General features: G+C 45.6%; 1 protein-coding gene across 3 annotated transcripts in view; it reads right to left on the reverse strand.

Moving 5' to 3' along the window:
* Positions 1-509: 509 nt before the first annotated feature.
* The window catches only part of SCN8A (sodium voltage-gated channel alpha subunit 8), a 57,283-nt gene continuing 32,843 nt past the window's right edge, over positions 510-24,949 (reverse strand). For 2 of the 3 annotated variants that reach the window (XM_071418886.1, XM_071418885.1), the window contains exons 15-27: positions 24,623-24,796; positions 23,576-23,932; positions 22,052-22,522; positions 20,668-20,785; positions 19,351-19,505; positions 18,522-18,695; positions 13,366-13,488; positions 9,616-9,900; positions 9,002-9,055; positions 8,564-8,701; positions 7,783-7,887; positions 6,608-6,878; positions 510-5,562 (exon numbers count right to left, since the gene is read on the reverse strand). In XM_071418886.1, coding sequence (XP_071274987.1) covers positions 4,415-5,562; positions 6,608-6,878; positions 7,783-7,887; positions 8,564-8,701; positions 9,002-9,055; positions 9,616-9,900; positions 13,366-13,488; positions 18,522-18,695; positions 19,351-19,505; positions 20,668-20,785; positions 22,052-22,522; positions 23,576-23,932; positions 24,623-24,796 — 3,573 coding nt within the window. In that variant the 3' untranslated portion in view covers positions 510-4,414. The remainder of the gene's footprint in view (positions 5,563-6,607; positions 6,879-7,782; positions 7,888-8,563; positions 8,702-9,001; positions 9,056-9,615; positions 9,901-13,365; positions 13,489-18,521; positions 18,696-19,350; positions 19,506-20,667; positions 20,786-22,051; positions 22,523-23,575; positions 23,933-24,622; positions 24,797-24,949) is intronic. The other variant, XR_011677390.1, reaches the window with a different exon arrangement.

The following is a 24,949-nucleotide window of genomic DNA, read 5'->3' on the forward strand; positions in this document are numbered from 1 at the left end:
GGTCCCCATCCTCACCTGCCTGGGGTCCCCATCCTCACCTGCCTGGGGTCCATCCTCACCTGTCTGGGGTCCCCATCCTCACCTGCCTGGGGCTCCATCCTCACCTGCCTGGGGCCTCACCTGCCTCAAAGGGAGCCCCAGGCAGGCACTGACCCCACAGCCCCAGCAGGGCTGAGCCACCTGACACCTTTAACACCAAAAAGCTTCCAACAGCTCCTCCTGCACCTCACTCTGCTCCCCAAAACCACCCTAAAATGCCTTGGGGGGAGAGCCCAGAGGGGCAGGAAAAGGGGAGGAGGGGTGAGAATAACTGGGACACCAAGACAACCTTCCCTTGTACGGTGAAAAGGGAATTTATTTCATTTATTTCAGTTTATTTCATTTTCTTTTGGCTTATAGTAATTGTTAGTCATGTTGGGTAAGACCGGTATGAGCCACCATGCAATTTCTAATACACTAATCTTCACTATTGAGCTTTTACAGCTTGAACAGGTTGTTGGCTTGTCGGGTTTTTTTTTTAATTTTATTTTATTTTTGCAGCAGAAAAATCATTCCAACTCAGGTGTGGCCTCTACGGAACACCACGGGGTTACCTGAATTTTTTATTTTTATTTTTTTTTCCCAACATTGGCTTCTGTATTTTCAGAAAAGGTGAAGAGGAAAGTGAATAAAGCAGCTTGGACTGGCATTTCATCAACGCCCTCCCCTCCATACTTTGGGAGTCACAAATTAACCCAAAAAGGGAGGATTTTAGAGGAGGGGGAGGGAAGGGAACTCCTTGGTGTGGTTGTGAGTTTTGGCTGCACCTTCCTAACAACACCACCCCCCTTAATTTGCTCCCAGAACCCTGAATCCAGAATGGGAATTCTGTGAAAAACGCGTCAGAATTTGGAGATTTGGGTGGGACAGATCCCTGAGGCTCCTTGCCCAAAATTTCCTCCAACCCTGGCTTCACCCAGTGAAGACCCAACTCAAACATCTGCCCTGGGGAGGAAACCAAAGGAGAAAAACATCCCCAAACACCCCAAACTCCTTTTTTTGTTTGAGCAGAAGAACCAACTGCAGCCAACAGGAAGCTGAAGAACCTCCTCCCTCCCCTTCCTGCTGCATCTCACACTGACAAAACATTAAAAAAAATAATATATATACAGAGTTTGGAGGGACTTTTTTTATTTTAAAGTCATTGAGCAGCTTCATGAGTTGCCAGCACAAACGCCAACGCACCGAGCGTCACCTACAAGACTCAGCCCAGCCTAGGAACAATTATGAAATTCAGCCAAATCTTGCATAGAAGTGGTCGACTTATTGCACATTGGAACCCAAAAATAGACACTTTTGCTGCTGCAAATACCACTTGCAATAAAGCTTTTGTTAAAATCTATTTTGAGGGGTTTAGGTTTTCGTTCGGAATTTTATTTTTTTTGTTGTGGGTTTTTGGTTTTTTGTTTTTTCCTTTGGGGGACATTTCCTGGCTATCTAAAATCTAAGGACAACAGAAAAATCTTAAAAAAATAAAAATAACCATGGACAATGGCATAAGCCAGAAGCCATTCTATAATTTTTTTTGTAGTTCTTTGTATTTACAAAAAGGCATGCCAATAAAATAAAATGATATATTACAGTATTTATAATATTCTCTTAAAAAGTTCAACCACACTTCTCAGCTATTTTTTTTCCTTTTTTTTCCTTTTTTTTTGTGCTGTTTACAACGTAGCCTGTACATATGTATGTAGATTTTATTTTTTTTCCTTGTTGTTTGTTATTATTTTTATTATTTTACATCCCATCCTGGGAGCAATGGGGGCAGGACAGACGAGGTCCCTGCTGTGGGGCAGAGCTGGGTGCCCCACAGGACGCCCCGAGGATGCCAAGGTGGCACAGATGGCTGCTGGATGGCTTCCTGCTTGGGTTTGGTTCATTTTGGGTGGTTCCTGGCGTTTTCTGGGTTTATGGGATTATGCAAACTGAGGTTCATCCTCCTCCCACCAAGCTCTGGTGTGTTGGGGTTGGTTTTTTCCCCCCTGCTTTGGGTACCCTTATTTTGGACGTCACCCCTGCAGTGACCCCTGGCTTCTCCTCCCCGGTGCCACCACCCTGAGGGGACACCCCCACCCCAATGGGGCTGGCCTGGGACGGGCTGAGGACACCCCAAGAGGGAGCTGGGGCTGAGGAAACAGAAAACAGCCCAGACCTGGCCCGTGATGCTGCTCCTGCTGCAGTGAGAGCAGCCCAGAGCCACCCCAGGGCTGCCGGGGGCAGGTGTGGGAAACAGGGGGGAAGGTGAAGGCACCTGGGCCCTCCTGGGCTGCAGACCCCAAAACCCTCCTGGCCACCAGGACCAGACCCCAGCACCCCATGGGCCAGCTCTGCACCCCCAGAGCAGGAGCCACGATGGCCATGGGGCAACCAAGGCTGGGCCCTGACCCCAAGGGTTGGTCCTGACCCCAAGGGTGGGTCCTGACCCCAAGGGTGGGTCCTGACCCCAAAGGTGACTCCTGACCCCAAGGGTGACTCCTGACCCCAAAGATGGGTCCTGACCCCAAAGATGACTCCTGACCCCAAGGGTTGGTCCTGACCCCAAGGGTGGGTCCTGACCCCAAAGATGGGTCCTGACCCCAAAGGTGACTCCTGACCCCAAGGGTTGGTCCTGACCCTAAGGGTTGGTCCTGATCCCAAGGGTTGGTCCTGACCCCAAAGATGACTCCTGACCCCAAAGGTGACCCCTGACCCCAAAGGTGACTCCTGACCCTAAAGGTGACTCCTGACCCCAAGGGTTGGTCCTGACCCCAAGGGTGACTCCTGACCCCAAAGATGACTCCTGACCCCAAAGGTGACTCCTGACCCCAAGGGTGATTCCCAACCCCACCCTCCACCCCAGGAGTGCTGTGGGTGAGCTCCCCAAGTTCCTACCAGCAGAGGTATCGTGCTGCTTTCTCGTTGTTTTTGAACGTTTATCTCTACCAAAAGAAGTGTCTACGCTGCAGGATGGAGGCTGAAGGATAATTAATATTAATGCTAAATATTGCAGGATACAACTGACCTTGCTGGCTGGTTGAAGCCCTAGGTTTTGGATTTACAGTGACATGGATAACAAGCCATTCCCAGATTTATCCTCTCCCCTTTGGTGAGGTCCAGAGCAGCATTTTGGAATTTTGTTCTGTTTCAGTGTGCAAAAAACCATGGCTGTATGGAAAAGAAAGTCAAAGTTGTTAAACAGACACACACAATTCATTCACCTGCTTGTTCTGTTGGGGGATTTTGTGGTTTTAGAGTTAACACTGAGGTTTTGTTGGGTTGGTTTTGTTTTTTGTTGTCTTCTACTGGCAGGTTTATGGAAGATTCTCTATGAACTGGGAGTACTGGTGCCGGGCAGGAGCATCACTAAGGTTTCTCTCCAAAATACAGTGTGCGGGAGATACTCAGTGGAGTGCCTCGAATTTATGGCTTCACACACCTCTGTGGACAGGTGACTGCCTGTCCCCTGGTTGTGGTTCCTCATGCATGGTCCCTGGTCATGCCGTCATGCAAAAATCTGCAAAATTCTGCAAAAATCGCTTCTAGGCGTTAACGAGCACTTTTTGTTTTCTTTGGGGGGGGATCAGCCCGAGCTGGCTCCAGGCTGAAGGTGCCCGACTGCCCCATCTCCCAAACCAAGTAAAGCCCATGTAGAAAGTAGAATGCAAATAATAAATCTCAAATAAACTATGGTAACTCAGTGGGCTTAATGGGTGCTTTGTTTCGTTCTCTCTTTTTTTTTTTTTTTTGGTTCTACTTGTTTTAACACTTTTTTTCAATTTTTTTCCTCTTTTTTTTTTTTATTTTATTTTGCTGCTTAACTAAACGCAAATCTAGTTTTGCATGAACAAACCCATTGACATTGTGACTCCTGGGTTTTCTTCTGAGAATAATCAACAAAATGGGAAAATAAAATCCATTTGGGGCTGCTTTGGAAAATACATGAATCCCAGCAGCGGGTTTTGTTGCTCTGTGTGTGTTTGTGTGTGTGTGTGTGGTTTATTTTGCTTGTTTGTCCTAAGTTGCATTGACTGATGTGGAACATGCAGTATCCACCTGCCCAAACAATAGAAAATCCATTTTTTTTCCTTTTTTTTTTTTGTGTTTAAATGTTTGTTTACAGGGTCCTTTAAACAGGTGGTAGGTCACTGCTTTAGATGCAACGCTGTCACACAGTAAGCAGACTATGTTTGGTATAAGATCTTCAGGTAAGTGTCTCCACAGCTGTTCTGTATTGATATATTTCAGGAAGTTTGTAAACAATCTTTTTTTTTTGTTTTTTTTTTTTTCACTTGCAAATATTTTAATTCGTACAATTCTACTATTTTTTTTTGTTGTTAATTTTTTCCTCTCTCTCTCTCTCTGTGTGTGTGTGTGTGTGTGTGTGTGTGTGTGTGTCTCAAGACTTGGCCGCCCTGCCGTCTTTTTGTCTCTTGGCCTTTTCTCTCCTGCCCTCCTCCGCCCGCTGCTGTTTCTCCTTCTCGGGTTTGGTGACGCTGTCGTAGGACGGCAGGGACGCCGTGGAGGGGGTGCCCTCCTTTTTCTCCCTGTTGGCTCCCCCGTTTTCCAGTTTGGTGGCGGCAGGCCTCCGGCTGATGAAGCCCCGTCGTGCCAAACGAGCCCTGTAAGCCCTCTGGATCACCACCGCCGACACCTCCTCCTGCTTGCGCCGCAGCGTGGTGGTGATGGGCTCATAAGACACTTTGGAAGGGTTGGAAGCCACAAACCTCTCCTCCATCTGCTGTCTCAGGATATCCAGCTCCCCGCTGTCCCCCAGGACACGTTTGGTGAAGGCAAACAGGATGTCCAAACAGTGGATCCTGTCCCCACTTACCATAGGCAGGTCCATGGCGATGAGTTCGATGGTGTTGGGCTTCGGGACGCGCAGGGGATGCTCCAGGGCGTCGGCGAAGTCCGCCAGCTTGCTGTACTCGATGAACTGCGTGGCGTCGGGGTCGAACTTCTCCCAGATCTCGTAGAAGGTCTCGAAGTCGTCCTCGCTGAGCGGGTCCGCGCTCTCCTCCGTCGCCACGCTGAAGTTCTCCAGGATGATGGCGATGTACATGTTGACCACGATCAGGAAGGAGATGATGATGTAGCTCACAAAGAAAAATATCCCCACCGAGGGGTTCCCGCAGTCCCCCTTGAAGCCGCTGCCCGGGTGCTCCTTGTCCAGGTCGCAGTCCGGGGGCCGGTTCAGGATGGGCAGCAGGAGCCCGTCCCAGCCGGCCGAGGTGGTGATCTGGAACAAGCAGATCATGCTGTTGCCAAAGGTCTCAAAGTTGAACATGTCGTCTATGCCGGCCTCGTGCTTGACGTAGGCGAAGTTGGACATGCCGAAGATGGAGAAGATGAACATGACCAGGAAGAGCAGGAGGCCGATGTTGAACAAGGCAGGCAGGGACATCATTAAGGCAAAAAGCAGCGTGCGGATCCCCTTGGCTCCCTTGATCAATCGCAGGATGCGGCCGATGCGAGCCAGGCGGATGACTCGGAACAGAGTGGGGGACACGAAGTACTTCTCAATGATTTCAGCCAGGAACATCCCTAAAGGAGAGAGGCAACAGGTGTGACAGGGGAGACGCACAGGCTGCCGCTTCCTCTGGGCTCAGTGGTGCACGGGACACGTGGAACTGCGGGGGTGGACTGTTCAGAGGGGGCCTGGGATGGAGGGGTCTCGTGTTCAGGCAGGTAAACGCTCCTGAGGAGCAGGGGAGGGACAGCTCTGATCTCTGCTCCTTGTGAGCAGTGAGGGGACAGCTGGAGCTGTGCCAGGGGAGGGATAGCAGGAGAAAATTCCCAGAGGGTTCAGGCAATGCCCAGGCTCCCCAGGGAATGGGCACAGCCATTGTGAGGTTGTGCGTATTTTGCAGATTAGATGCTAAAAACCTCAAAACCTGTTGGAGGAAACACGGATTTAACATTCAAGCAAACTGCAAACAATGTGGAAAGGCCTGTGCTATGGCAAGAAGCACTGTAGGGCAATTTTCAGGGGTTACTGAGCATTAAAATATTCTGATGAAGTGACTGAAACTTCACATTTTTACAGACAGAGCAATTGTCAAGTGGTTTACCCCACACAACTGGAATATCAGAACAGAGGGAAGGGGCATCAGTCAGGGCTTCGTAAATAAATTCAGATAAATTCTGCCACAGTGTCTTCCCAAGGCTCAAAGAGAACCTTGAGGTCCTGGTACCTACAGATCCCTTTCAAAGACATGTTCTACCCTAAAAATGCCAAACCAGCCTGGCACTCAGTGACCTCTAAGTGTGGAAGTGGTTTTACAGCAACTTCTGTGAGCCAGAGAGAAGGTTTATAGGAGGATCCACATTTACCCCTGAAAGAATTTCCTACCAAGGTAGTCGACACAGAAACCAAGAAAAAAAGAAGGATAAATCAGAGAAATTCCAATGAGCACTTTGTTTGTCTCTCGTGACCAGTGAGCAAAGTACAAACTTACGAGCTTTGTAAGAATGTACAGAAAGCATGCACGCTAAAATAAAAACGGGTTTGAAGCCTTCTGAAAATGCAGTTGTGCTGCTTTGCGTTGTCTCTGTCTCAGCCACGAGCTCTGAGAGGTGTCACACTTACCCACGATGGACAGAATCACAACCACGAAGTCGAAGATGTTCCACCCGATGGTGAAATAGTAGTGCCTCAAGGCGAACATCTTCAGCACGCACTCACAGGTGAAAAAGATGACAAACACAAAGTTGATCCAGTAAAGGATGTCCTCCATCTGCTTGCTCTGCGTGTCTGTCTCCACCATCATGGTCACCATGTTGAGGCAGATGAGCATCATGATGACGATGTCGAAGGCTTGCTGAGTGACAAAGTCGAAGACGGCTCCTTGGATGCGGTTCTGGGGAGCAGGAGAGACAAGGAACCAAGTCTGAACAACAGCCATGGAAGCGTGGAATGGTTTGGATTGGAAACATCCTTCAGGTGATCCCATTCCACCCCCTGCCCTGTCCAACCTGGCTTTGGATACTCCCAGGGGCACCCACAGCTCCTCTGGACAGCCCAAGCCAAGGCTTCGCCATCCTCACAGGGAGGAATCTCCTCCTAATTTACCATTAGCCAACAAATTATTGCACCACTGGTGGAAAGAGGGACGAGGATGTAATTGTGTCAGTATTGAATAAAGCTTTCAAGGCAAACCCTGCCCACAAGCCAGTCTGGTTAGGGCAAAGGCAGAAAATGCAATTATCTATAGCCCAACATGCTGCTCCACCCCTGCTAGCAGCACCTCCTGCTCTCTGCTGGGCCTTTGCAGTCACAGCTGGGGAGAGCAGCCAGATCCTTGCACTGATGGGCACCTGCAGGAGAACCCAGCCCCTCTGGTGTCCTGGCACCACCAGCAGGATGCTTTATCCACACAGCCCCTAAAGGACTCAACCCAATCCCCCTTTTTGGCTTTCTGAGGGATCCAGAGCCCTTCAGAAACCAGGGAAATGAGCTCAGTTCTCCACCAGCAAAGCCCCCAAGGCTGGATGATTGCCAAAGGTTCTCCTGCGAGTGCCAGGAGGCTCCTACTCCACATCTAAGGCCTCTCAATCAAGTTAAGTTCTGGGATTTCTTGGTTCAGGTGATGAACTGACTAACACCAACCCCAGGACAAGTGTTTCCACCTTGGCAGGTGACAACTGAGTTACACTGACAAAACCAGGGTGATGAGGGCCCAACATGAGCTAAAACTAGGGATGATTTTGGAGAAAAAGCTCCTTTGAAATCTCCTCCACAGGTTTATTTTCTCATGTACTCACCAGAGGTCGGGGAATGGGTTTTTGAGGCTTCTTTGAGCCCAGTTTTTTCATGGCATTGTAGTACTTCTTTTGTTCTTCTGTCATGAAAATATCTTGACCTCCAAAGTAAAGGGGCAAAAGGAAAACTGGTTACAATCAGCTCGTGAACCAGAAGGGGAAGGAGTAAAGCCCAGCTCAGGTGAGACCTGCCAGGTGAGAGGGTGGTGGCAGCTACCTCAGACAGAAATAACTCACACCAACACCCAGGGTGCACTGCTCTTAATCAAAAATAAAATTTTAAATTTCCTATAAATTGAAATTTATGGTTTTCATTGCACTGCCTCCTTTCCCACCCCTCTCTTCCCTCTGTGGTGAGCAGCTGTGAGGGCATTTCCAGGAGCTGCAACCATGGAAATCCATCCCAAATCAGAGCTTCATCCTGGGGTATTTTAAAGGGACAATGGTAGAAACCCAAATTCACAACTTTTTTTTCAAAGAAAAGCAGGATTTGAGACAGAGACTGAGGCAAGGAAGACATCTTGCTTCCAGTCTGGATTTTAGTCAAGGCATTAAAAAAAACCCCAAAATGCATGAAAATCTAGGGAAAATGTTTAATCTGGCTGTAGTTTAAACCAAGCATGTCATGCTCAGCCATTCCTCTGAGGCACCAAGAGGCCCACAGCTCTAAAAAAGGAGCTTTGTGCCCCAAAATGACTTTATTTTGCAGAAAAACCCACCAGCCTGAAGAGCCAACAGTCTTGGAACAGGTCTGAGCTGGAATCAGCAAACACAGATCACTTATCTTTTTCTTTTGTTGATTGAAGTTGTCAATGATGACACCAATGAACAAGTTCAGGGTGAAAAAGGAGCCAAAGATGATGAAGATAACAAAATAAATGTACATGTAAATGTTGTCCTCGTATTTGGGCTGCTCTTCTTGCTGAAGGGGAGATAAGAAAAACAACAAAGAACATTTCAAAGACATCATACAAGCACAGCCAAAATGAGATTGGTTGCGTTTCCAAATCATCAAAGATCAAAAATCGGTTGCAACAAAAAAAACCAACCAGAAGAACCTGCCCTTTTTGGGATTTTCTTCAGCATCTTTTAACTCATCAGACCCCCAAAGGAAACAATCCCAGCATTAAATACTCGCTACAAACACAATTCTACAACTTTTACTCTCGATTTTAGCAAAGCAAAAGAGCAGATAGAAACAAGGGGAGTTTTGCCAGGTTACCTTTCTGGAATCTACAGCTGCATACATGATGTCCATCCAGCCCTTGAATGTAGCCTGGCAGAGAAAACACAGAGACAGAATTCACCCAAAATATAAGAATGATGCCAGCTCTGTCAGGGACTCCCTGGCACTCTTGATGGCCCTGTATAAGGAACTTTAATATTATTTCAACATTTCTCTTTTCATTTCATCTAAATCACATTAATCAAGCTCAAGGAGTCGAACCTCACGAGGTTCAAGCAGGCTGAGGGTGAGGGGGGGACTTGGGGCCTCTTATTGAGACCCATAAATTAGGAAAGAGAAGAAATATAAAATGGCAAATTCATTCCAGCCCTAACCCCAGTGGATGCTGGATTTCAGAGAGAGGGAAACCCATAAAATGCACCAGGAGCATTTGGTATTTCCAGCCCCTCAGTTTGGGGTGTCTTAGAGCTCCAGCCCCTCAGTTTGGGGTATTTTAGAGGGGGGATGCAGCTCCAGCCCCTCAGTTTGGGGTGGTTTAGGGGAGGATGAAGCTCCAGCCCCTCAGTTTGGGGTATTTTAGAGGGGGGATGCAGCTCCAGCCCCTCAGTTTAGGGTACTTTAAAGGGACAATGGTAGAAACCCAAACTTACAACTTGCAGCAGAGCCAGATATCCTGCCCCAACGTTGTCAAAGTTAATTTTCACATTCTTCCATCGGATCTCCGTGGAGTTGGGTGGCATCAGAGCCTCGCATTCTGTCTTGTTGTTAACAACATCTATCTCAAAGCGATGCTCAGCTGTTTCATTAAAGCAGTAATGATATTTCCCGGCAAACAGGTTAACCCCCATAATGCTGAAAATCAGCCAGAAGATAAGGCAGACCAACAAGACATTCATAATGGAAGGGATAGCGCCAACCAAGGCATTGACAACCACCTGTGTTGGAAGGGGTGGGAAAAAGTTTCAGTATAAAACACGAGGCAGGAGACAGCAAGCAAAAGTACAGCTGTTTTTGGGGGGGAATGGGGGAGGCCGCTGACATCGGGCTGGGCATTGATCCGTGCAGAATCTGGCAGTGAATTTGTGGCAAGCTTCAAATTCTGCTTCAAAGGCAACCAGGGAAGCTGTGTTTTCAAAATATGTGTTTGTATTATGATTATTGTAATGTATATTGTATTACATTATATTTTGTATATAGTATATTGTATTGTTTGTATTATATATTGTATATAGTATATGATATATTGTCTATTGCATATTATATATTGTATGTTAGATATTGCATACTATATATTGCATACTGTATATTATATTATATTATAATTATATTACATTATAATTATATTACATTATATTGCAATTATATTACATTATATTACATTATATTACATTATATTATATACATAGTATATAATACGTATATATTTCAAAATAATTTCTCTTTTCAAGCCACATCGTTGGATTTATGGAGTCTGGACTCTTTGTTCTTCAACAAACCAATTATTTTCTGTCATTTTAACTGCCCAAAGGCAGAGGGGGGCTCAGACTGTCGTAACAAACAGGCTCCTGATGGAATTTTCTCAGAGCCAAGTGTGAGGACACTTCAGCTCCTGGGTTCCAGAGGTTTTCCCAGCCAGCAGCCCCTGCAGCCATTCCCCACGTTCAAACAGGGCTGTTTTCACTCGGGGCCTGGTCCTGCTCCCTGCAGGGGCCCAGGACCAAGCCCAGCATCACTGTGGTCACACTAAAGCACGGACTAACACCGAGATCATACTGTGGACTAAGCAAGGCCAGTCGTGTAGTCCCAGGCAGAGAGCTGAGCATGCAGCCTGGCGGGCTCACCAGCACACAAAAGCCACGGTCCCTCCTCCACAGGGCAGCAAACGCTCGGCAATGAGGATGGGTTTTGTCAGAGCTCATCTCTTCCTAATTTTAGCCCTTCACGGTTTGGGAGCGCCGCGTCCCCGAGCATCCCCGGCCACCACACGGCCAAATGTAAGCTTTTAATAGAGGCAGGTCAGCAGGATGTTAAATCTTTTATTATGATCTCCTAATTTAGGTTCCTTTAATAGATGAACATCAGCTGAACCATCTGCCTTAGTTTTGAAAGGCAGCTCAACCACACACGGGGACTTGGGAGGCCCCAGGGGTGGAACATCGGCCACGGCTCCTCCTGGTCCTTCTGCTCTCCTTGCTGGAAGCCACCACCACCCATGGCCACCACAGCAGCTTGGACTGGGCTGGGAGGTCTGGGCTGCTGGGAGGTGTCCAGGGGGTGGGACTGGATGGGTTTTAAGGTCCCTCCCAACCCAAAGCAGTCTGAGATAGAAAAATGGAGGGAAAATGAAGACCATAGTGGTCTAGATGGTGAATCCTCCATTCCAGCTGGTAAATGATGTCAGGAATTCATCACTACAGCCAGGAGGGCACAGGTGAGAGCCCCAAAGGGCTGCAGGTGGATGCCTTTGCTCTCGCTCTCCCTTCATCCCAGCAGGATGCTCAGCTGCTGGACCAGCAGCACTTTTTGGGTCACATCCTCCTACGAATACATTGATTTATTCCATTGATTTATTCCAGCTACCACGTGAAGCAAAAGAAGGGTAATATCCTCCTGCAATATGGTCCTTTCTGGTTCATTGAATCTACAGAGCTTTCCAAAAGGAGGCAAAGGAGGAGCGTGGCTTTTGTGTGCAGACTGACAAGAACACATGCACGTCTCACAGCATCACTATCAAACTCCCTGACCGAGCTCAGAGCAGACCAAGCTCCTGGAAATGCAGATTGCTATGGAGGAGAGAAAAGCAAAGAACTACAGTTTCAGTCTCCTTTGCAAAGGCATTTCAGATCTTTTAAATTGCTCTGGTTGGACGGGGCACTGACACTCGTCTCCAAAACAAAGGAAAGGTAATTGGGCCTAGGGAGCTGACAGGGCTGCAGTCATAACCATCAATTTTCCCGTGGTGAAAATCCCCCACTTGAGGCACGAGAATTTCCTGCCTGTACATCAGAAATCTTCTCCCCAGCATGGCTTAAAACTAGCTTTTAGTTTCTCCAGGTTTAGTGCTAGGCCTGTTCTTTGTGATCAAACTTCTGGGTCGGACCCAAACCCAGCCCAGTGAAAGCTCCACCTTTGTGTGAAAGGAAATTTTTCTTCCTTTGTGCCTCTGCTGTGGATTCAAATCTAGAATTAAACTCACGACACAAAGAAATAACAGCAGGAGAAGGTCTTAGAGAGGAAACACCTGCCTTGGATTTGGAGCTCAGGTATTTCTGTTACTTCCCAGGGAGTTTGAGGAGCCTCCTCAGCTCTCTGCTCCTCCTGGGCTGGATTCTGGGCTGTTATGCTCCAAAGATCAGGAGGATCCAGGTGGAATTGCCCCACTCAGACCCTGAAATAAAACTGTGACTGCTATTCCCTTCCCTTATTATTTAAAATATGTGATTTTTTCCTCTGGTTATGATCTAACTGGGATTTAGTACAAAACCCCACATTCTTGTTCTAAGAGCACCTGGGAAATCCATTGATATGAAATACCCTTTATTTCAGTTTTTTACTATTTTTTTTAATGTTCTTAGGAGACTCTTTCAATCCCAAATGGGGAAAAAAGCACCAAAATGTCAGAATATTAGTGGCAAAGCAGCCAGACACTGCAATAATTGAAACACCCAAGGGAGTGGTGCCAATTCGAGCTTGTTTAAGTTCAATGCTTTGCTTGTGCTTTGTTCTGGTTCCACAGTGACAGGACAGGGACCAAAAAAGCATGGAAAAAAGGAAGGGGACAGAAAGGAAAAGCTTCACTACCAGACAAGGCTGCCAGTCACCACCAGACTGGACCGAGAACAACAAGGTGCAACAAGAGGAATGAAACCAAAGTTTTCAAAGAGCTGAGCTCCCCCCAGTCCCTTCCTGCAGCGACCCACCAGAGGCAGCAGCCTTTTCCCCCTGGTTACTTTTTTAAAAACCCCCTCTCAGACAGAATCTTTCAATCCAATTCCACCAACAGCCAACACCTGGAGACCCTGAGGTGGTTCCAATTCTGCTTCTTTGCACCTGGTGATTCTCCCTAGGTAAAAAAAAAGTTACAGCTGAGAAGCCCCTCGGATGCTCGAGGTCAAAGCCAGGCCAAATGAGAACAGCCAAGTGTCAACATCGGCTACAAATGGGTGGTTTGGGCCAGTAATTAATGTAATGAGGCAGCTGATGCATCTCCCTTTGTTAGAGGGGAGGGTGCAGCGGTGGGCAGGGTGAGGGTACATCCACATAAAGGTGATCAAGTCAGCAGCTGCATCATGATTCTGTTTGGAATTTTCTTTCCACCGGTTTTGATCAGTTCTAGCATGCTTTCAAAAATAAAATGCTCCACGGGCATGCAGAAGGATCAGCTGCTAATGGCATCTTACCCTCATCCCCTCAAATCGGGACAACGCTCTTAAAGGCCTCAAGGCTCTTAGTGTCCTAAGGGATTTTATGGCACCTAGTTCCGAGTAGCCCAGGGCATTAGCTATAAGGCTGACTAAAGAGACCTACACAGAAAATAGAAAAAAAATAGAAAAAGAAACCAGAAAAAAAATAGAGAAAAAAACAAAAAACAAAAAAGAGAAAGAAAGAAAACAAAACAACAACAACAAAGAAAAAAAATATAAAAAAAGAAATGAAAAAAAAAAAAAAAAGAAAAAAAGAAAAAAAAAAAGGTTCCAGACTGTTAGATTGGATCCCCTAGCCCTGATTGCCCAGCCCAGGAGCCACCTGGGCCGCCCCAAATACCGAAGCCATGACACCAGCTGCCTACTTCACTTGACTGAACCGACCTGGAAGGAAATAATGCAGTTGAGAAAAGACCAAGAGGGGAGAGATCAGTGAGAGAGAGAGAGAGAGAGAGAGAGAGAGAGAGAGAGGCAGAGACACACACGGAGAGGGGCTGTTGGAAGGAAGAGCCCAAACGATGACAAAAACCTTACCCTCGCCCTTTACCGGCTGCAGGGATCCCGGCGGCGCCCATGAAATTTAAGCCAGACAAATGTTAAAGGTACCTATGAGAAAGAATACAGATAAATACACACACTGCACACCTGGGCCAAGCTCTGCACAGCCACCGCGGCGCTCTGGGAACGCTGAGCCTCAGCCCAGCTCCTCCTGCCTCAGCGCCCCAGCCTGGGGCAGGTGTTGGACCCCATCGGGTGAAGATGTTCTGAAAATGTTACATGAATAATTTCGTTTTTTTCCATGAATTGAAATTTTAAAATGTAGTCATTTTCAACCAAATTGGCTTAAAATAAATAATAGTGAATAATAATTTTAAACCAAATTGGTTTCAAATACATTATTTTCTCTCTGGTTATGAGCTAATTGGGATTTAGTACAAAATTCCACATTCTTGTTCTAAAAGCACCTGGGAAATCCATTGATACGAAATACCCTTTATTTCATTTTTTTTACTGCACTTTTTTTTTTTTTTCTGCATGTTCTTAGGAGACTCTTTCAATCCCAAATGGGGGGAAAAAGCACCAAAATATCAGAATATTAGTGGCAAAGCAGTGAGACACTGCAATAACTGAAACACCCAAGGGAGTGGTGCCAATTCAAGCCTGCTAAGTTCAATGCTTTGCTTGTACTTTTCAAACCAAACTGGTTTAAAACCAAACCCCCAAATTTCCGGGAAATTTGGTTTTAAACCAATTTTGGGCCGCTGATGAGTGGAAGGACATCACTGCCAGGGTAGGGAAACTTCCTCAAACGCCTCCCATGCACAACCAGGACAGTAGCACACAGAGCAGCTCTGCTTTCTGCCTGCTCTGACAGTGATTCTGTTCTAGAGCTGTCCAAATTCCTGTGCTGAACTACAGCATCTCTGATCCCTTTTCCAAGGCCTTTCCAACTGGCCCAGTACAGCCCAGTACAGCCCAGTACAGCCCAGGGCTTCACCGCACGCTCCTGCAGCTGCTGAGGTTGGGACTGGGGGAGAAGCCAGGAAAAACAGGGATGTGATGGGGGAAAATGGGATGAAACAGGATTGGGATGAGGGAAAATGGTCACCGTGCCTGAGGACTCCCAGGAATTGCTTTTCCCAAGGTTTCTTCCACATCCCAAAACCAACATCTCCAGTTTTCCCAATTTTTTCCCAACCCCAGCTCCAGAATCCTCCATTTTCGTCCAGTCCAGGTGTTTTCTCCCTTTTTCCCCATCTCAATCCTGTTTTCCTCCCATTTTTCCCAATCCCAGCTCCATTTTCCCTCATCCCAATCCTGTTTTGTCCCATTTCCCTGCGTCCCATCCCAAATTTCTCCTGGTTTTCCCCAAATCCCAACCTCATCAGCCACAGGAGTGTGCAGTGAAGGACTGGGATGTACTGGGTTATACTGGGTGACCTGTTGAGCAGCCTGGAGTCGGATTTAGGCTCTAAATCTGAATTTTCAGAGATCCTTAAACCCACCAAGTCCAGACACAACTCGGCCACGTGTAAACAGTGACAGACACAGCACAGCAGCTGCCACTATTCCCATTCTTTGCTACCATTTTCCCTATTTTTTGCTACCATTTTTTCCCATTTTTCTCTACCATCACACTTCAGACAGATAAAAAAGAGACGTAAACCTTTTTTAAGGAAAAAAAAAAAAAAAAAAAAAAAAAAAAAAAAGACATCCATGTACAGCAACAAACAAAAGAACACAGGAGCTCCTCCTGGACCAGCTGGGGTTTCAGGTGAATTCTCAGAATAGGACACTTCCTATGTGTTATTTTTTTATGGAAGAGATATTAGAATAATAATTAGAATTAATAGAATCAATTAGAAGGATGATTCTTATTCCACACTTATTTCTGGGAAATATCAAATCTGAATTTTAAATGCATAAATGTGTGGGAAAATTGAGATTTTCTCTTTTTTTTTTGGGCATGTGGCTGATGTGCTTTTTCCATCTTCTTAAGGGTTTCCCCAGAGGACTTGGAATGAGATGATTTTAAGGTTTCTTCCAACTCAAAACATCCCAGGATTCTATGGTATCTTCCCCAAAAGTAAGTGGCCACAATAGATTGGTGATTTCCACCCCCTTTTAAAATTTTTACTGCTTTGAACCATGCCAGGGGTGTCCCAAAGGTTCCAACAAAGCTTTTGTGAGGCAAAATCAGCTCAGCCAGGCCAGGGCAATCCTGGTATGTTAAAATCCTAAATATGAATATAATTAAATATAAAAATTCAATGGTTTTGGAGATGTGGTGTGTTTAAATAACGCTGTAAATGTAACACTGGAAGTGTCCCATCCCTGGAAGTGCCCAAGGCCAGGCTGGACAGGAATGGTTAAAGGTGTCCCTGAGTTTAGGGTCCCTTCCAGCCCAAACCATCGCTTGAACAAAGAATTCTCACTCTCAAGAGATTTTTCCCCTCAGGGTAACACCTTACTCCCGAGCAGGACTCTAAGACCATGCCAGAAAAAGGCTGTTTGAGCTCTTAATAAAGAATCTTTGAGGATTATTCCCTGAGGACATTCCAACAGAAGACACAGCAGGCACCGAGGTCGGACAAAGGGAATCCCAGATTGACTGAAAAGCAGAATCCTTCATTATTACCCAGAAAAAGTCTTCACAAACACACCCGGGAAGCTTTGGGGATGAGGAGGAGGGGAATTGGACAATGCTATAGCAACCTGCAAAATAACATCCAAGAGTGTTGTTAGGATGCAAAGGCTCATTCCCTGCTGCCCTGCCTCGCTCCAGCCCCTTCCACGACACGCCACAAAATTTGGGGTTCAAAAAATGCGATTCAACAGATACGGGACACGAAGCATTGCTGAGGTTTTGTTGAGGGATGTTTTGGCACCTCAAAGTCACATTTCAGATTTTTTAATTTTTTTTTTTTTTTTTTTTTTTCTCCCCAGGGAAAATTGTGCAACTCTTCTGTCCACGGCATCAAGGGGAAACAGGAATTCTAAAATTCCTAAAGCCCTGGGAATTGCAAACCCTTCTGTATTTGTTCCCTCATTGTTCCCTTCCTGCCTGGAAAGCTCCTGATCTTTACTCCACTCCCAGACAAATGGGAAGGAAATGAAACTTGTACCACACCTGCCCATTAAACTGCAATTAAATTGGAATTAAACTGGGATTAAATTGGAATTAAACTGGAATTAAACTTGTACTTTATCTTCAGGCAGCAAGAGAGATCCAGAAAATAAATTTATTTATTCATTTATTTCCAAATTTACATTTATTTATTTATTTATTTATTTATTTATTTTAAATTTCTTTTCTGTCAGAAAATAAAACTTATAACACGCAGGTCGCGTCCAAGGAAAGGTGTTGAGGGGATCAGAGAGGATTTAAAAAAAAAATAAAAAAAAAATTGAAATTTAAAATTTCAATTTTCCTACAGGAAGCAGAGTTTGAGTCACTTCTGCCCCTGAATTCCAAGCTTAGTTCCTTCCACCTACTCAGGAATATTTCCAGAGTGATAATGGTGCTGAACAGCAACTGAATCATACACAGTGTGTTCCAAAGGAGAAGCTTGGAAAAACTGGGAATTCTTTTTTAACATACTTGCTCTTGGGGCAGCCACTAGAGCCACTGAATCCCAGATGGATGTGCTGAAACACTTCAAGAGAATCCAAGCACTTGGGATTCTAAATTTCCTGGTTCTGAAATTTCCTATTGAATTACACCATTTTCTACCACTCTGGACAGCAGAAATTCCATTTATTTTAAATTCCGTTTATTTTAAATTCCGTTTATTTTAAATTCCATTCATTTCAAATTCCATTTATTTTAAATTCCATTTATTTTAAATTCCATTTATTTTAAATTCCGTTTATTTTAAATTCCGTTTATTTTAAATTCCTTTTATTTTAAATTCCATTTATTTTAAATTCCATTTATTTTAAATTCCCTCGCTGTGCTTCAGAGCCAAATTTATTGCTAAAACTTCTCTCTATTGTCTTTTTTTCCCTCCTAATTCTACAATTTATTCACCTTTTTTTTTTTATTTCTTAGATTTCTCCTCCCTCCCAAGACGTTCTGCAGGGGATTCCAGGGTGGATCTGTCCCTCACTCTCCACCACTCTGAGCTTTTTGTTTGATATCATCCTGCTCTTTCTTTCCTGTTTCTTTTGAACAGAAGATGGATAATGCTGAACCTGATTGTGCTCAATCAGCTCTCCAAGGATTGAGATTTTCACAAATCCAGTGTTCAGGAGTGGGGGTGCTGGGATGGGGAGGTTCTGCTGCCCCATCACCCCCTCACCATTAACAGTGCAAGAAAATGATTACAGAGGGTGCAACTCCCAGGAACATCCCCAAGGAATTCCACATCTGCACAGCTTTCCCATGGTAACACCTCCAAAACACGGCCAGGTCTCCTAAAAAATTCCATTTTCAGCACAGAAAAAAAGAGCCAAGGGCTGGAAAATCCTCCTTGGTCCCTGCGGGGCAGAGATCCCACGGCTGCACTGAGAGGTGAAGGGCTCCTTCCTCGTTTTGGGAACTCACAGATGCTGGGGCTGTTAAATGTGGGACCCAGGTAGGATGTGAGGAGGAACCATCCCAAGCAGGAGGAAGAGGAGAGGATACATACAGCCACGATGAGGAAATCCAGCCAGCACCAGGCGTTGGTGAAGAACTTCACAAATCCATAGGCACACCACTTGAGCAGCATCTCCAGGATGAAAATGTAAGTGAAGACCTTGTCTGCATACTCCAGGATGGTCCGGATGGTTTTCCTCTGCTCGATGTAAATGTCCTCAAAAGCCTGGAAATAACCAGGTGCAAGTGTCATTAAATGGGATTTATTGCACAGCCCAGGAGCTTCAAATTACACTGAAGTGAGTCCAATGTACAGTTATAGATGAGCTAAATATATAGATTTTAAAATTTTTTAATATTAAAAACTAAGTATTAAAAATATATATTTTATATAAATATATAAACACATACACACTATATATAAATATATATAAATAGATATATGGATATAGATATAACGATATAGATAAAGATATAGATTAAATACACATATTTTATTTATATATATATATAAATCAAACATAGAAAATTGATTTTGTTCCAGTCACAGCCTGGACTTCATGGTGTTGGAGAGCTTTTCCAACCTCAGCGATTCTGGGGTTTTTTGGTTTTTTCTGTGAAATCAGACATAGATACAGGCTGACTTTTCCCCAGATCCTCACATTTCTAGTCAAACTAGGATCAGAACCCAGATCTGAAGGCTTTGTTCTTAATTTAAACTAAACAAAAATCACTAATAAAAGCTTGTCTTGTTTTCCAGGTAGGGATTTCCAAGATTTGCTTTTTCCCAAAATTTCCTGTACACCATCAGATGTCCCCAAGCCCAACCCCTCTGAACTGCTGGGGTTTTACTTTTTCTTTTTATTTTTAATTTTACTCACCAGAGCGCCACTACTCAGGAGGATCATGAAGATGATGAAAGTCTCAAACCAATTGTGCTCCACAATTAGGAAACAAGTTTTCCTCAAGGTCCACCACGACTTTCCCAGCCCCTCCTCAATATTGACCTGACAACACTTGCAGCGCTGCATGCAACCTGGAACAGGGACAGGGCACAGTTTCACTCAGGAAACACAAGATTTATGGTAAAAACATTAAATTCTCACTGTCTAGAAGCAGCTTTGATGTCACCAATATGAACCATGCTGAGCGAGTTTAAATTTTCGCGTTCTTGAGGATTTTAGGGTTGTTTTGCCACTTCTGTGCCTGGGCACCAGAGCTGACATCAATTTGGGAACAGATCAGCTCGTTCTGTTTGGTGAGGTCCACGTTCTTGAGGAGACAAATGGAAAACTTGCTGATAAAATAACCTTGAACCATTTAAAGCATTTTTGCCTTGGGAATTCCTGTAACGGATCGGCCCTCGAAAGACATCGAGGCCAATTACAGGAAAGGAAAGGAAAAGTACTCAGCATCTGAGAACTCGAGGCACCAGCTGCACAAAAATCATCTTGTTCCATTACAGGTCATCTCTGACTCTTTAGAAATTCCCCCTCTGAGGGTGGGCAGGCCCTGGCACAGGTGCCCAGAGCAGCTGTGGGTGCCCCTGGATCCCCGGAAGCGGCCAAGGTCAGGCTGGATGGGGCCTGGGGCAATCTGGGATGGTGGGAGATGTCCCTGCCATGGCAGGGGGTAAATCTGGATAAGTTTAGGGTCCCTTCCCACACAAACTACTGAATGATTTGTGGTCTACATCCTAGCGGTGGCAGCTGCATCTCTGAGAGCTTCACTTTGCAAATTCCCCTCAATCAGTGCACCAGCATCCAAGAAGGGCCTCGAGATAAGCTGAGGGCCAGCCCTGATCCAGGCTTGTGGAAGAGGTTTCACAGCAGTGTCTGAGAGCCAGAGAGAATTTGATAAGAGGATCCGTGTTTAGCCCTGAAAGAATTTCCTACCAAGGTCACTGACGTAGAAACTGAGAAAGAAAAGGATAAATAAGAGAAACCTGCAATTATTCCAATGAGCACTTTGTTTGTCTCTCGTGACCAATGAACAAAGCGTAAACTTATGAGTTTTGTAAGAGTGTACACAAAGCACACATGCTATAACAAAAACAGTTTGGAACCTTCTGAAAATGGATTTTTTGCTTTGTTTTGTCTCTGCCTCAGCTGTGACACAGGCTGACCTAGCCCTGAGGGGAGCCCATCCAGACTGCTCCCCAGAACATCCCAGAGCCTCCTCCTTGCTCCCCTTCTCACCCTCTGTGAAACAGGCATCAGGGTCCAGGTACTCCTCCGGAGCCTCCACGGGCACTTCCTCCACCTCGGGCTTTATGTCGATGGTGCTGCCCTCAGAGGAGCTGCTCTCGTCGAGTTTCTGCAGCACAAAACCCCAGCTCAACCAACACCAAACATCAGCCCCAAAAAGCACCAAACTTCACGAGGACTCAGCCGTTTGTTCACCACGTTTGCTGCCATGGAAGTTGTTTCCTCACTTCAGTCACTGAGATCCTGACCCAGCTTATGTCTGATGTTAACAGGACAGGCAGGATTAAATATTTGCATTATGAAAGGTGTCCCTGACCATGGAGGGGCTTGGAACTAGATCATGTTTAAGTTCCTTTCAACTCAAGCAATTCTATTATTACACATAATTTACTATGATAATATATTTTTAATTTTTATATATATATATATATATTTAGTATTTTTACATTGCATTTTGTGATTATACATATATTTTATTTATTTTCTATTTTATTTTACTATGATTATATTTCTTTTACTATAACTATGGTAAATATGTATGGTATATATTTAGAATATATAAATATACACTAAATATAAAATTAAATACAAACATATTTAGTATATATATATAGGATACATAAATATATAGTATACATAAATATATAGCATATATATAGTATATATAAATATATAGTATTTATACTATACTATTTATATATATTTATTATTATTTATTACATTTTATTATTAGTTATACTATACTGTTTTTATATTTTATATATAAATATATACTATATATAGTCTATATATTTATATAACAATTCTATGATTGCATACATTTATTTTATATATATTTTTATTATATAAGTATTTGTGCCTTTCTACAGATCTACTAGCACAAGAAATTCCATTTTGAGTGCAAAGACAACGTCCCAACACAAACAAAAGCTGAGTGCTGGAACCACCCAGCTCTTCCTGGTCCTCCCAGTGGGCTGAACGCCCCAAGTGAGTTTGGAGCCCTCCAAACCAACGCCCCGAGTGAGTTTGGAGCCCTCCAAACCAACGCCCCGAGTGAGTTTGGAGCCCTCCAAACCAACACCCCAAGTGAATTTGGAGCCCTCCAAACCAACACCCCGAGTGAATTTGGAGCCCTCCAAACCAACACCCCGAGTGAATTTGGAGCCCTCCAAACCAACACCCCGAGTGAGTTTGGAGCCCTCTCTCCCAACACCCCAAGTGAGTTTGGAGCCCTCTCTCCCAACGCCCCAAGTGAGTTTGGAGCCCTCCCTCCCAACACCCCAAGTGAGTTTGGAGCCCTCCCTCCCAACACCCCAAGTGAGTTTGGAGCCCTCCCTCCCAACACCCCGAGTGAGTTTGGAGGCCTCTCTCCCACCTCTTTGCTGCCATCAGGATCCGTGTCGCTGCTGAAATCCTCCGTGTTGAGGTTCTCGAAGTCGGACTCGCCCACGGCGATGGGGACGCGCACGGTGAGGTTGGGGTTGTTGATGAAGGACATGTGGTCCTCGTCGATGATGTATTTCTCCACGCTGCTCCCGATGCCGCTGGTGGTGCCGTTGCCGTTCTTGAGGAAGTCGATGTCGCGGTTGATGTCGGCCCCGGTGTGGTTGGCGATGCAGTTCACCTTCTTGTCGTACAGCTCATCCAAGGGCTTCACCTCGTCGGCCTCTCTCTGCTTGAAGTGGGCCTGCATGAACTCCCTGACCTTGGCCTTGGTCCAGGCAATGCCCTTCTTGATGCGGATCACCGAGATCTGCAGGTTGTTCATCTCCCCGTCGTCGTCCGTGGCTGCCAGGTTGTCTGCGCTGAAGGAGCTCAGCAGCAAGGCCAAGAACAGGTTCAGCACCTGAAAGGGAAGAGCTGATGCTGCACTGACACACAAAGGGGGGGTTCCCAAAGCTGAGCAGAGCTCTCAGCACCCGTGCCCTGCTGATGCTGCAGAGCTGTCTCCAAACACCAGCTCTGGTGGCCCACAAGCTCATCCAGGTGCCCAGGTATGACCTCCTGATGCTGCAAAAAGTTCCCTGAGCAGGGACCCTGGTGCAGCTCTGAGGAGTCCCAGGGGTCCCTGGATGGAGCCCCTTGCAGGATCTGGACTGCAGATGACAGAGAGGGATTTAATCCTCACGGGATTTAAATTCAGCCTTACTGATTTAGTCCCATCTCTGCCCCAAAGAAAATGGGGAAAATCTTGGCATTTTGAGTGATCACTCCCAGCTCTACTTCCTCACCCACATTTAGTGACCATCCCCAAGGCTTATTTTATCAAAACCTTTTGGCAAGACAGGACCTCTCAGAGAGAGCTCACAACTACTTTGAAGAATTGCAGCTGTTCATGTGACTTCATTCTTGCTCACATTTTCCTCCACAGACTTTTCTTCATGAAATTTAAGGCCAGAAGGAAGCATCATGATCTAGTCCAACCTCCCACACAACAGGCCGTGCAGTTTCACAGCCCATTCCTGCACACAACAGCACCTCATGACTGAGCAGTGGGCAGGTTTTAGAAGAAACCTCCATTCCTCATTTTAACACTTCAGGACCTTCTCCTGTGCACCAAATTATTTTGTTTTCTGGCAATTAAAATGCCAGGTTTTGCTTCTTTTAGCTTCTTTTCCTCCTCAGGTCAGGTGTGTGCACCTGGACTGAGGCTTTTATACCTTCAGCTTTTCTTGCAAAATGCTTCGTTTACAGGTGACTGTTTATGGTCCTCATCAAGCAAAAAATATCTTTAACATTGTGCTACCAAAATCTGCTGATTGATAGATCAAAGGCCAAGAGGGACCTGCACAGGGCAGGAACAGACTCACAAACCATCACTCCCTCATCCTGGGCGTCTCCCCAAGTCCTACCCCATCCAGAGGCAACCAAGAAAGCCCACCAGTAACCATTTACTGACCACTAAATTTCCGATGACCATGACCATCATGAAGACAATCAAGCACATGGCCTGTCCTGCCACTTCCATACAATCCCACATGGTCTCAATCCACTCCCCACACAACACACGGAAGACAATAAGGAAGGAGTGGAAGAAATCGTGCATGTGCCAGCGGGGTAGCTCACAGTCCGGATTGATCTTGCAGACACACTCCTTGTAGCTTTTGCCAAAGAGCTGCATTCCCACCACGGCAAAGATGAACACGATGATGGCCAGCACCAAGGTCAAATTCCCCAAGGCACCCACTGAGTTACCAATGATTTTTATCAGCATGTTCAGAGTGGGCCAGGACTTGGCCAGTTTGAAGACTCTCAGCTGCAAAAGAAACAACAAAACAAACAAATCTTAAGCAAAGAGGAAAATAAAGCAGAACTTCCTAAACGACAACCATCTTGTGTTTCACATAAAGGTGAGTCCATGCTTCTGCTGCTGAGGGTACAGGGAGCAGAGAATGCTTAACCCTTCTGGAAAGTTGGGCTTGAGTATTTTGTACTTTTGTAATCAGATGTTCCCCACACACTGATCTCCCTTCCCAATGGAAAAGTCACCCTTTCCTGCCCAAATGCAACAAGCTGCTGCTCAGATTTCATAAAGAGCAGTCCTGAAGAAAGAAGAGACCATAAAAAATGGCACCACTCAATCTCTCTCCTCCCCAAACCCAGAAAAAAGTGATCTTCCCTTGTTCTATGTAAAAGGGAAAATTCCTTATGTGAGGGGAACAGCTGGAACTGTATCAGGGAAGGGATAGGTTGGATATTGGGAAAAGGTTCTTCCCCTGGTTGGGCACTGAGCAGGGTCCCCAGGGAATGGTCACTGCCACAGCTCAAAGGACATTTGGACAACACTCCCACGGATGCCCAGGATGGGATTGTTGGGGTGTCTGTGCAGGACCAGGAGCTGCACTGCATGATCCCTGTGGGTCCCTTCCAACTGAGAACACTCCATGATTCTGTGATTCTAAGCTCCATGAAAATAACATTGAAAAAGAGCTGGAATTTGGAATACCAATCGGAAAGATCGCAGCACGGAAAGTCCCTCCACATCTGCCAGACTCAGCTCCATTAAACTCAGGGAGACGATAAACCCATCAAAGATGTTCCAGCCTTCTTGAAAATAATAGTATGGATCCATTGCAATGAGCTTCAGGAACATTTCTGCTGTGAAAATCCCAGTGAAAACCTGGAGTGGGGAGGAGAGACAGGCAAAGAACACACACAGAGTCATTTTTAACTTATTTTCAGACCTTCAGGCTAAGCCTCGACAATGCAACTGATTCAAAGTCCAAGCCCACATCAACACTCCAGGCATCCCAGCAGGAGCAGACCTGTGGGG

Source organism: Agelaius tricolor, unplaced genomic scaffold (genome assembly GCF_023055355.1).
Source record: "Agelaius tricolor isolate 1412-34295 unplaced genomic scaffold, bAgeTri1.0.p SCAF_96, whole genome shotgun sequence".
Lineage (NCBI taxonomy): Eukaryota > Metazoa > Chordata > Aves > Passeriformes > Icteridae > Agelaius > Agelaius tricolor.